Consider the following 13,430-nt stretch of genomic DNA (forward strand, 5'->3'; position numbering starts at 1 on the left):
ATAAGGGGTCGGCCATTCAAGTTGAGGTGAGGAGGAATTTCTTCACTCAGAGTGTTGGGAATCTTTGGAATTCTCTACCGCAGAGGGCTGCGGATGCTGAATCGTTGAATGTATTCAAAGCTGAGATCGATAGATTTTTGGACTATCGGGGAATCAAGGGATATGAGGATCGGGAGGGAAAGTGGAGTTGAGCCCGCAGATGCAATGGTAGAGCAGGCTCGAGGGACCGAATGGCCGACTCCTGCTTCTATTTCTTATGTTCTTATCAGCACCATACAGGTGCAATAGACAACGAGTAAAAGGGAACGATTCTCACCTATTGGCTTGTACTGTACTGCCCGTGTGTTTCTCGGTGTCAGTTCCAGTACATGTACAGTACATAGCGGGTAAAAGGGAACCCACCAACCTCTGGCGAAAACAAGTTTTTCATCACGTTCCCTCTTATCCTTCCGCCAATCAGCTTAAACCTTTGTCCTCCAGTTCTGGAAATCTCCGCTAGGGCAAACAGGTACTTCCTCTCTCCTCGATCTGGGTTCCACATAACTTTGTACACATCAATCAAGTCTCCCCTCAGCCTCCACTGCTGTAAGGAAAACAACCCCAGCATATCCAATCTGTCCTCCCAGCTGCAATTTTCATGCCCCGGCAACGTTCTTGTAAATCTTCTCTGCGCTCTCTCCAGAGCAATTATGTCCTTCCTGTTATGTGGTGAACAGAGCTGCGCACAATACTCCAGCTGTGGCTTTACCAGCGTTTTATACAGTTCCATCATTACATCCCTGCTTTTGTGTTCTCATCCTCGGCTCAGAATTGCCAGCTTTCCGTGTGCCTTCTTCACAACCCAATCTACCTCTACTGCCACCTTCAGGGACCTGTGCAGATGCACTCCAACGTCCCTCAATTCCTCCAACCCTCCAAATTGAACCCCGTTTGCTGCTTATTTCCTTTTATTGCTTGCCCTCCCGAAGTGCATTACCTCACACTTCTCCGGGTTGAACGCCATTTGCCACTTTTCCACCCACTCCACCAACCCATTGATATCTTCTTGGAGTCCACAGTGATCCTCTTCACGATCAACAACATGACAATTTTTGTGTCGTTTGCAAATTTGCCAATCATGCCCTCTACATTCAAGTCAAAATCATCAATACATACTATAAACAGCAAGGGGCCTAACACTGAGCCCTGTGGCACAACACTGGAAACGGATTTCCATTCGCAAAGACATCCATCGACTTTTACCCTTTGTTTTCTGTGACTGAGCAAATTTTGGATCCAATTCGCCACATTTCCCAGTATACCATGGGTTTTTACCTTTCTGACCAGTCTGCCATGTGGGACCTTGTCAAATGTATTACTAAAATCCATGTAGGTAACATCCAGTGCACTACCCTCATCAATCCTCCTTGTCACTTCCTCAAAGAATTCAATCAGATTTGGAAGGCATGACCTTCCCTGAACAAATCCTCAACAAATAGTCGTGAGGCCGTGGAATTCACTTGTAGGTTTAGTGGTCGAGGCAGAATCTATCTCAACATTCTAGCCTGAGTTGGACAGGTGGATGAAGAAACATCAGACATTGCTCCCATGACAAGTGGACATTCGGAATCCAGCAACAGAAATGATTCCAGGCGTGATGAATTTACGTCTCCAGACCACCTGAAGGGGGCGCTCTCTCTGCCTTGGAGAAGTGCAGATTGGCAGCGACCCAATTGCAGTGCCCACAACCACGGAGATGAGAAGCAAGTTTATTCAACCAAAACTATTCCTATTATATTTCACTTTGCAAGTCGGAAATTTGCAACTTGAAGCAAAATGGCAGATCAGACAAAAAGAACCAATGGATAATTCACAAGGTTAACCAGTTGAAAAGACGAGCGAGCAGTTTCAGCAGATATGTGTTTCTAACGGGAGGAGGAGGGAGGGGGTTGAGGGATATGCTCGGGAAACCAGTGTCGGGTTTTCATCGGTCAAAAGCAGCAGCAAATTTTGCATAATTGATTTGTTTCAGTGCTAAAAAGTCGTCATGTGTTTGTTCCAATCCGATACCGTTTGGCTTACAGTGTAGGCCAAGTTAATATTACCCCAAGTATCTTTGATCTCACACAGCATGACGTCTGATATGAGGACCAGATGGCATCTCCCATTGGAGATTCCTTTACGTACTGTCCAGAGGTTGTCAACTGGACAACCTGTGCTTGGTTCCGATGGATGGAATTACGTTTTAGTCCAGTGCGGTTACTTAAAGTATTTGAATAAATTAATAATGAGGGACACGGGACTCGAAATAAGATTCTTCAATTGCTCTCGGAACTTACTCTGGGACACTGCATAAATAAACGTGTTTCTGCATGAACTCAAATTCCTAAGCATGTAGCCGGTCTGCTCCATGATTGTGAAAGGCGCATTGTAACTTGGTTCGGAAATTTGAGCGTCTGTAAAATTTACAAATATGAAAAAGACTAACATAACCGCCCATAAGAGCATGAAACTAGCAGATATGGTCAGCAGTAAAATGATGGACTTCCTTCGATTCTCCACCTCTGGATCATTGTGATCCTCACTGTTATTTTTTCCACGGAGTCCCCTCCTCACTCTATTGGCCTGCACAATGTGCCTGATGGTTTGAGCATTGAACAGTAAAATCAAGAGAAATGGGACACATGGGGTAAGAATAATTTCCAACCACAGGAATGCTATCCATACGGTTAAGGTATAGAAGCTTGGTTTTACATAGCAGGACCATGGAACATCATTAATTATCGCCCGAGGTTCTAATATAAAGTTGATTGGAGCGTTTTCTCCAATACTTAAGGAACACACAACTGTTATAACGATAGCCGCAGTTCTTTCTGTGCAATATTTTTTGCTGAAAGTTTGGTGACAGATGGCCACGAATCGGTCAAAGGTGAAAGCGACAGTTAACCAGACAGACCAATCGATGGACATGAAAAGCAGGGCGATATTGAGGCTGCAAATAGGAGTGTAGTTCAGGAATGAAAATGGGAAATAAGAGTCCTTAATTTCATACAAGACCACTCCAAATATCAGGACCAGTAGATCAGCCACCGCCATGCCCAACAAGTAACGGGAAATGCATTTGGAGAGGCCGCAGTTTCCGCGGAACAGAACCACAATCGTCATCAAATTAGCTGAAAAAATAGAAAGGGCAATTACTAACTGAAAATTAATTGATTATTTTTGGTCACTCGAACCTCGCTCTCTCTCTCTCCATCTTAGCTTACGAATTCTGAATAGATAAATCCCTTTTTGTTTATGGAATCAGAGAAAGGTTACGGAACGGAGGGTGGCCATTCGGTCCATCGAGTTCGCGCTGGCTGTATGCCTGATCAATCCAGCCAGTCCCATTCACACCCCTACCCCGCAACCTGCCTTCGCCGCCCTATCCCTGCAGCAGTGCATTTTTTTCCCTTCAAGTATTTCTCCAATTCCCCTTTTGAAAGTTATTATTGAATCTGTTTCCACCGCCCTTTCAGGCTGTGAATTCCAGATCATCACAACTCGCTGCATAAAGGACTGATTCCTCATGTCCCCTCTGGTTCTTTTGTCAATTATCTTAAATCTGTGTCCTCCGGTTACCGAACATCCTGCCACTGGAAACACTTTCTCCTTGTTTACTCCATCAAACCCGTCATGATTTTGTGGAGCCTAGAATTGAACAAAATACTCCAGATGAGTTCTAAACCAGCATTTTATATCGCTTTAGCAGAACTTCCTTGCTTTTTTACTCCATGGCCTCTATTAATTAATTTTAAAATCACAAGCTGACGAAGGGGATAATCTCCGAAAGCTTGTGATTTTAAAATAAATTTGTTGGACTATAACCTGGTGTTGTAAGATTCCTTACATTTGTCCACCCCAGTCCATCACCGGCATCTCCACATCATGTCTATTAATTAAGACCAGGATTCCATATGCTACAAATGAAACCCATCAAAGTAGACAGGTGATGTTATCACACCGACGGCAGCAGCAGTGCTACAGATAAAGACTGTTAAAAATTAATAAGACCTGATTAGAACAGGCTTACCGGGAACACCTATCACTGCAAGGATAGGGTAGTAAATGTTTTCTACCTCTACGATTACTGGCATTCCCATTTTCGGAGAGAAGTGACTTTGTTGACGTGAAAGAAAGGTCGTTCTTCTGTTTTCAACAGAGTCTTATTTATACCAAAGGGAAACCTCAAGTGAGGCAAGACATTAATTACAGTCCAGGTAACAAAAAATTAAGCCAAGCTGCGTTGACTCCTACTGCCCAGGCTGGAGGACGCTTTGCATTGATATTTCCTCGTTGAAAGAATAAGCGGTCCAGAATAATATTTTCAGAAGAAAATATTTCCTACTATAACACAATAAGACAGAGAATGGAGGAGTCCAACTCGTGCATGAGTGAAATTGTGAATCAGCGATGGGAGGGTATCTCTGAGCTACTGTCACAAGGAGGTGAGGTCATCCCGGCGATAGCGTCACAGGGACATGAGGGCATCTCTGAGATCGTGTCTCGGGCAAGTGCGGGAATGTCTGCGATGGAGAGAAGTCCAGCCTCCGTTGAGCTTCAAGCACGGCTCACAAACAAGTCCATTCAGGCCCTGACAATGGCCGGCCAGACGCAGGGTGAACAACAGTCTGTGGCCTTAAAGAGGCAGGCAGATACTCTCGCACTGGACTGAAAAGGCTTCATACATGTTCTCCAAACTGATGTCCAGCAGCGTGGTAGGAGTGGTCTGGACCTGAGCCAGGTGTGGGATGATGACGAAAGGGGACATGGAAGTGGGGACGCCACTCAATGCGCTCCTACATCTCACCTATTGCCCACCCCCGGCCCCCGCTCTCAACCAATACCCGAAATGCTGCCTCCTCTCCAGGTGACCGAGTCTGCCCCTGCACAGTTGCAGGTGAGCAATCTTTGGAGGGACCCTCACGGGCACCGAAATCCAGAGGGCTTAGGCCCAAAGCATGTAATCGGTCTGGGCATGAACAAGAGCAACCTGACACAACCTCTGCTACAGCCACAGGGGAGGCACCACGTAGGAGTAGTCGGAAGTGAAAGGCAAAGATTTTGTGAGCAAAAAGAGAATGCACAAGGGTGTTTGACGTTTGGTCATGTTTTATATTTGTATTTGCTTTTTGTTAAACTCACGTTAAATATGATTATTGTCATCACTACTGCGACGTCTTGGCCATGCTTGACTGGTTTGTGTAATAAGGCCCTTTCATGAGGATCACCATGAACGCCCACACTTGATGCCACCCATTGGGTCACTCTACAGTGGGCCTTTGTGTCGTTGCAGGACTGTTTTGTGCAGGGACGTGTGGGGAGATTCTGGGCTGGTGTGGGCGCTGCTCTATCTAAGTGGTGAGGACTGGACTCTCCAGACTGGCCCGATATTAGGAGGGAGGCGGGTTGCCAGCAGGGGGTCGACTGGGCCCGGTGAAATCGGTGGTTGCCCCACGTGATTCTAAATAAATTGAAGCCACTGAATTTGGCTTCCCAGTTTCACGCTGGAAAGCTGTGCAGCGCGCGGACTGCGCCCCCGCATCATCGGCTGTCAGCTGGAGGAGCCCTATTTAAAGGGGCAGTCCTCTGCTGACTGATGCTGCAGAAAGGAGCCAAAATTACAGCATGGAGCAGCCCATGGTTAAAGGCTGCTCCCTGGTTTAATGATGCAACACTCCAGGTCTTACTGGATGGGGTGAGGAGGAGGAGGAGGAGGGAGATTTTCCACCCGGCGGACGGGAAGAATTGGCCTCCGTCTGCCACCACGAAGGCCCGGCTCGAGGTGGCCCAGGAGGTCACCAGCACCACCAGCACATCACGGACCAGCATACACTCCGCCTGCAACATCACCGCGCCCACCCCACATCTCCTTCTGCTGTGCCAACACTACTCTATCACATCACTCCTCGCACCCACTCAAAGCTCATCCTCATCTGACTCACTTACTCACCTCGCCAGAGCTCATTCCACCACTAACACTCAACCCAATTCTCATACAATCTCATGGCTCTGTCTCATACTCATCCTCTCATGCATCTCTTTCACGGTCAGCCTCACCCCATCTGCCCTACCTGCGCTGCAGCCACAAGGCATTCATCACATATGTGTAGTAGGAAGCGTAAGGCAAACGTGTGAGCATGAAGATGATGCACAAGGGTGTTTGAGGGTATGTCATGGTTTTTACTTCTGTTTGATTTCTGATCAACTCACATAACATATTGTATTGTCACCGCTTCTGCCACGTCTTGGCCATTCTTGACTGGCTTGTGTAATAATGCCCTTTCATGAGGTTATCCATGAACACCATTGATGCCACCCATTGTGTCACCCGACATTGGGTGTATGTGTAGTTGCATGGCTACTTTGAGCAGGTGCCTGTTGCGCAGCACTGTGTTGTGTTGCTCCATGTGGCGGAGTTGGACGGCGTGCCTGGCAAGGCTGGTGATGTTGCTCATCCTCCAATGGAGTGATTAATGCAGCTATGGAACCCAAACACCCCAAACTGATCCTGACGGTTTGAGAGTGAGGGGATCCGCAAAGTAGGTAAATGTGTTTGGAAAGCAGTTTTGAGGGCATGATGTAATAATTTTGAGTGTGGAGACAACGGTATGACTGTCACAACTTTGTCTGAGGTGACAGAGTGCCTTGCTGCAATGAATGAGGTATTCCTCCCAACTGTCATGGAATCCTTTGCATCCCCCAATGGCTGCTGACTGAAACACGTCTGCAACAACAGGGAGTGCTTCCCACAGCATGGGAAACAAGCCGAGGAGAGTCCAAAATCACATCCCAGCTAAAATCTCTTCCCAATGAGGTCTGTCAATGACCTCAAGTCCCTCCCCAGCTATCCAAACTGTCATCCCGCCGGCTTCAATTGCCGTTGGGAGACCTGCATGCGGGGGCTGCGCGCGCACCAATTCGCGTCATTGGGGAACCTGGAAGAGGGAGGGTACGAGCCGGGCTCTGGACTCGCTCCGGTATTCTCCAATTTTATTAACCCCCCCACCCCCCGCCGACCCCCGCAGGGGATGCACCTGTTCGGTCTTCCGAAAATTGACCCCATTATATTCGCCTGTTGTCCCCTGGCACAACAAAGAGGGGGGCTGTTTGAGGAGGCCCCATCCACATCTGCCATCCACATTGAGGAGGAGGAAGAGGAGCAGGAGCAACCCCTGGGCAGAACAGCGCCTCACCTCGGTAATACTGAGGCCAGGGAGTCACTGATACGTGAACGGTTCTCCGAACATCAGACAGTGTGAAGAGTCCAGTCCTCACCACCTGGACAGAGCAGCGCTGACATCAGCACCCCACCATCCCTCCCTGCACAAAACAGTCCTGCAACTACATATAGACCCACTGTCGAGTGACTCAATGGGAGGCATCAAGTGTGGGCGTTGATGGTGAAACTCATGAAAGGGCTTTATTACACAAACCAGTCAAGCATGGCCAAGAGACGTGCGAGTAGTGGTGACAATCATAATATTTAATGTGAGTTTAACGAAAAGCAAATATAAGTAAAAAAAAACATGACCAACGGCCAAACACCCTTCTGCATCCCCTTTTTGCTCAGGAAACCTTCGCCTTTCACTTCCGACTTCTCCTACGTGATGCCTCCCCTGTGGCTGCTGCAGAGGTAGTCGCAGGTTGCTATTGTTCATGCCCTGACCGATTAAATGCTTTGGGTCTACGCCCTCTGTGTTTCAGTGCCCGTGAGTGTCCCTCCAAAGACTGCTCCAACTGCAACTGTGCAGTGGCAAACTCGGCCACCTGGAGTGGAGAGGGGGGCAATGGGTGAGACGTGGGAGCGCTTTGAGATGCGTCCCCAATTCAATGTCCCCTTTCACCATCATCCCTCCCCCGTGCCAGGCCCACACCACTCCAACTACTCTGCTGGACAAAAGTTTGGAGGACATGTTTGAAGCCTTGTCAGGCCGGTGCCAGAGTATCTGCCTGCCTCTTTCAGGCGGCAGACTGTTGTTCACCCTGAGTCTCAAAGGCCATTGTCAGGGCCTGAATGGACACATTTGTGATCCGTGCCTGAAGCTCAATGGAGGCTCGCCTTCTCTCCATTGCAGACATTCCCGCAATTGCACACGACATTATCTCAGATGCTCTCACGTCACTGTGACACAATCTCAGAGATTCCCTCCAGGAGATATTTTTTTATTTCGTTCATGGGATGTGGACACCGCTGGCGAGGCCAGCATTTATTGTCCATCCCTAATTGCCCTTGAGAAGGTGGTGGTGAGCCGCCTTCGTGAACCGCTGCAGTCCATGTGGTGAAGGTTTTCCCACAGTGCTGTTACGAAGGGAGTTCCAGGATTTTGACCCAGCGACGATGAAGGAACAGCGATATATTTCCAAGTCGGGATGGTGTGTGACTTGAAGGGGAAAGTGCAGGTGGTGTTCATCCCCCTGTAGCTGCTGCCCTTGTCCTTCGAGGTGGTCGAGGTCCCGGGGTTGAGAGGTGCTGTCGAAGAAGCCTTGGCGAGTTGGTGCAGTGCATCCTGCAACCACTGTGCGCTGGTGGTGTAGGGAATGAATGTTTAAGGTGGTGGATGGGGTGCCAAACAAGCGGGCTGCATTGTCCTGGATGGTGTCGAGCTTCTTGTGTGTTGGAGCTGCACTCAACCAGTCAAGTGGAGATTATTCCATCACACTCCTGACTTGTGCCTCGTAAATGGTGGAAAGGCTTTGGGGAGTCTGGAGGTTAGTCACTCACCGCAGAATATCGATCCTCTGACCTGCTCTTGTAGCCACAGTATCGATGTGACTGGTCGAATTAAGTTTCTGGTCAATGGTGACCCCAGGATGTTGATGGTGCGTGACTCGTCGATGGTCAAGCCGTTGAATGTCAATGGGAGGTGGTTAGACTCACTCTTGTTGGAAATGGTCATTGCCTGGTACTTGTTTGGCGCGAATGCTACTTGCCACTTATCAGCCCAAGCCTGGATGTTGTCCAGGTATTGCTGCATTTGGGCTCGGACTGTTTCATTATTTGAGGGGTTGCGAATGGAACTGAACACCGTGCAATCATCAGCGAACATCCCCATTTCTGACCTTATGATGGAGGGAAGGTCATTGATGAAGCAGCTGAAGATGCTTGGGCCTAGGACACGACCCAAAGGAACTCCTGCAGCAATGCCCTGCGGCTGAGATGATTGGCCTCCAAAAACCACTACCATCTTCCTTTCTGATCGATATGACTCCAGCCACTGGAGAGTTTTCCCCTTGATTCCCATTGACGTCAATTTTACGAGGGCTCCTTGATGCCACACTCAGTCAAATGCCACCTTTCCAGTCATGCAGGAGATGGACTCCTCCATCCTCTGCGCTATTGTGTTATAATATGAAATACTATGTCTGGAAATAATATTCTAACCCCTTACTCTTTCAACGATGAAATATCACTGCAAAACGACCAACACCCTGGGCAGTTAGAGTCAACGCAGCATGGCTAAATTTGTTTGTTAAATGGACTGTAACTAATGCTCGTGCCCCACTTGAGGTTTCCCTCTGGTATAATTTTGAACTGTAGAAATACAGGGGCCTGTGAGTGCGGACTGCACGGTGTGCGGATATTACGCAGTGTGCTGAGAGTTCGGTACGTGTGGGAGTTAGGTGAAGTGGGGGAAGGAGGTGCTGCTTTGCCTTGCTTTTCTTGCAGAGCGGTAGTGGACCTGAGAGCGGTGAGCGGCGGGAGAGAGCGAGACCAGAGCGGGGATAAAAACAGCGCGGAGAGAGCGAGACCAGAGCGCGGATAAAAACAGCGCGGAGAGAGCGAGACCAGAGCGGGGATAAAAACAGCGCGGAGAGAGCGAGACCAGAGCGGGGATATCAACAGCGCGGAGAGAGCGAGACCAGAGCGGGGATAAAAACAGCGCGGAGAGAGCGAGACCAGAGCGTAGATAAAAACAGCGCGGAGAGAGCGAGACCAGAGCGGGGATATAAACAGCGCGGAGAGAGCGAGACCAGAGCGGGGATAAAAACAGCGCGGAGAGAGCGAGACCAGAGCGGAGATATAAACAGCGCGGAGAGAGCGAGACCAGAGCGGAGATATAAACAGCGCGGAGAGAGCGAGACCAGAGCGGGGATATAAACAGCGTGGAGAGAGCGAGACCAAAGCGGAGATATAAACAGCGCGGAGAGAGCGAGACCAGAGCGGGGATAAAAACAGCGCGGAGAGAGCGAGACCAGAGCGGAGATATAAACAATGCGGAGAGAGCGAGACCAGAGCGGAGATATAAACAGCGCGGAGAGAGCGAGACCAGAGCGGAGATATAAACAGCGCGGAGAGAGCGAGACCAGAGCGGAGATATAAACAGCGGGGAGAGAGCGAGACCAGAGCGGGTATAGAAACAGCGCGGAGAGAGCGAGACCAGAGCGGAGATATAAACAGCGCGGAGAGAGCGAGACCAGAGCGGAGATATAAACAGCGCGGAGAGAGCGAGACCAGAGCGGGGATATAAACAGCGCGGAGAGAGCGAGACCAGAGCGGAGATATAAACAGCGCGGAGAGAGCGAGACCAGAGCGGGGATATAAACAGCACGGAGAGAGCGAGACCAGAGCGGGGATAGAAACAGCGCGGAGAGAGCGAGACCAGAGCGGGGATATAAACAACGCGGAGAGAGCGAGACCAGAGCGGGGATATAAACAGCGCGGAGAGAGCGAGACCAGAGCGGGGATATAAACAGCGCGGAGAGAGCGAGACCAGAGCGGGGATATAAACAGCGCGGAGAGAGCGAGACCAGAGCGGAGATATAAACAGCGCGGAGAGAGCGAGACCAGAGCGGAGATATAAACAGCGCGGAGAGAGTGAGACCAGAGCGGAGATATAAACAGTGCGGAGAGAGTGAGACCAGAGCGGGGATATAAACAGCGCGGAGAGAGCGAGACCAGAGCGGAGATATAAACAGCGCGGAGAGAGCGAGACCAGAGCGGGGATAGAAACAGCGCGGAGAGAGCGAGACCAGAGCGGAGATATAAACAGCGCGGAGAGAGTGAGACCAGAGCGGAGATATAAACAGCGCGGAGATAGCGAGACCAGAGCGGAGATATAAACAGCGCGGAGAGAGTGAGACCAGAGCGGGGATATAAACAGTGCGGAGAGAGCGAGACCAGAGCGGGGATATAAACAGCGCGGAGAGAGCGAGACCAGAGCGGAGATATAAACAGCGCGGAGAGAGCGAGACCAGAGCGGAGATATAAACAGCGCGGAGAGAGCGAGACCAGAGCGGAGATATAAACAGCGCGGAGAGAGCGAGACCAGAGCGGAGATATAAACAGCGCGGAGAGAGCGAGACCAGAGCGGGGATATAAACAGCGCGGAGAGAGCGAGACCAGAGCGGGGATATAAACAGCGCGGAGAGAGCGAGACCAGAGCGGAGATATATACAGCGCGGAGAGAGCGAGACCAGAGCGGGGATATAAACAGCGCGGAGAGAGCGAGACCAGAGCGGAGATATAAACAGCGCGGAGAGAGCGAGACCAGAGCGGGGATATAAACAGCGCGGAGAGAGCGAGACCAGAGCGGAGATATATACAGCGCGGAGAGAGCGAGACCAGAGCGGAGATATAAACAGCGCGGAGAGAGTGAGACCAGAGCGGAGATATAAACAGCGCGGAGAGAGCGAGACCAGAGCGGAGATATAAACAGCGCGGAGAGAGTGAGACCAGAGCGGAGATATAAACAGCGCGGAGAGAGCGAGACCAGAGCGGAGATATAAACAGCGCGGAGAGAGCGAGACCAGAGCGGAGATATAAACAGCGCGGAGAGAGCGAGACCAGAGCGGGGATATAAACAGCGCGGAGAGAGCGAGACCAGAGCGGGGATATAAACAGCGCGGAGAGAGCGAGACCAGAGCGGAGATATAAACAGCGCGGAGAGAGCGAGACCAGAGCGGGGATATAAACAGTGCGGAGAGAGCGAGACCAGAGCGGAGATATAAACAGCGCGGAGAGAGCGAGACCAGAGCGGGGATATAAACAGCGCGGAGAGAGCGAGACCAGAGCGGAGATATAAACAGCGCGGAGAGAGCGAGACCAGAGCGGAGATATAAACAGCGCGGAGAGAGCGAGACCAGAGCGGGGATATAAACAGTGCGGAGAGAGTGAGACCAGAGCGGAGATATAAACAGCGCGGAGAGAGCGAGACCAGAGCGGGGATATAAACAGCGCGGAGAGAGCGAGACCAGAGCGGAGATATAAACAGCGCGGAGAGAGCGAGACCAGAGCGGAGATATAAACAGCGCAGAGAGAGCGAGACCAGAGCGGAGATATAAACAGCGCGGAGAGAGCGAGACCAGAGCGGAGATATAAACAGCGCGGAGAGAGCGAGACCAGAGCGGGGATATAAACAGCGCGGAGAGAGCGAGACCAGAGCGGGGATATAAACAGCGCGGAGAGAGCGAGACCAGAGCGGGGATATAAACAGCGCGGAGAGAGCGAGACCAGAGCGGGGATAGAAACAGCGCGGAGAGAGCGAGACCAGAGCGGGGATATAAACAGCGCGGAGAGAGCGAGACCAGAGCGGGGATATAAACAGCGCGGAGAGAGCGAGACCAGAGCGGAGATATAAACAGCGCGGAGAGAGCGAGACCAGAGCGGGGATATAAACAGTGCGGAGAGAGTGAGACCAGAGCGGAGATATAAACAGCGCGGAGAGAGCGAGACCAGAGCGGGGATATAAACAGCGCGGAGAGAGCGAGACCAGAGCGGGGATATAAACAGCGCGGAGAGAGTGAGACCAGAGCGGGGATATAAACAACGCGGAGAGAGTGAGACCAGAGCGGAGATATAAACAGCGCGGAGAGAGCGAGACCAGAGCGGAGATATAAACAGCGCGGAGAGAGCGAGACCAGAGCGGGGATATAAACAGCGCGGAGAGAGCGAGACCAGAGCGGAGATATAAACAGCGCGGAGAGAGCGAGACCAGAGCGGAGATATAAACAGCGCAGAGAGAGCGAGACCAGAGCGGAGATATAAACAGCGCGGAGAGAGCGAGACCAGAGCGGAGATATAAACAGCGCGGAGAGAGCGAGACCAGAGCGGGGATATAAACAGCGCGGAGAGAGCGAGACCAGAGCGGGGATATAAACAGCGCGGAGAGAGCGAGACCAGAGCGGGGATATAAACAGCGCGGAGAGAGCGAGACCAGAGCGGGGATAGAAACAGCGCGGAGAGAGCGAGACCAGAGCGGGGATATAAACAGCGCGGAGAGAGCGAGACCAGAGCGGGGATATAAACAGCGCGGAGAGAGCGAGACCAGAGCGGAGATATAAACAGCGCGGAGAGAGCGAGACCAGAGCGGGGATATAAACAGTGCGGAGAGAGTGAGACCAGAGCGGAGATATAATCAGCGCGGAGAGAGCGAGACCAGAGCGGGGATATAAACAGCGCGGAGAGAGCG

At 50.9% G+C, this 13,430-nt stretch overlaps 1 protein-coding gene across 1 annotated transcript; it reads right to left on the minus strand.

Annotated features, from left to right (window-relative positions):
- Window positions 1-2,238: 2,238 nt before the first annotated feature.
- Window positions 2,239-4,121, minus strand: LOC137320063 (probable G-protein coupled receptor 139). Its single transcript, XM_067981866.1, has 2 exons — window positions 4,052-4,121; window positions 2,239-3,152 (listed from the first exon to the last, which is right to left on the minus strand). Exons 1-2 carry the CDS (start codon window positions 4,119-4,121, stop codon window positions 2,239-2,241), a joined length of 984 nt encoding a protein of 327 aa, XP_067837967.1.
- Between the last annotated feature and the right edge of the window lie 9,309 nt (window positions 4,122-13,430).

The sequence above is a fragment of the Heptranchias perlo genome, unplaced genomic scaffold (genome assembly GCF_035084215.1).
Source record: "Heptranchias perlo isolate sHepPer1 unplaced genomic scaffold, sHepPer1.hap1 HAP1_SCAFFOLD_97, whole genome shotgun sequence".
NCBI lineage: Eukaryota > Metazoa > Chordata > Chondrichthyes > Hexanchiformes > Hexanchidae > Heptranchias > Heptranchias perlo.

Bases quoted from the DNA above. Each gene is read 5' to 3' on its own strand.
- LOC137320063 (XM_067981866.1), bottom strand. From the start codon at position 4,121: ATGGGAATGCCAGTAATCGTAGAGGTAGAAAACATTTACTACCCTATC. The intron at 3,153-4,051 runs GTAAGCCTGTTC...CTATTTTTTCAG, and splicing joins TGCAGTGATAGGTGTTCCCG to CTAATTTGATGACGATTGTG.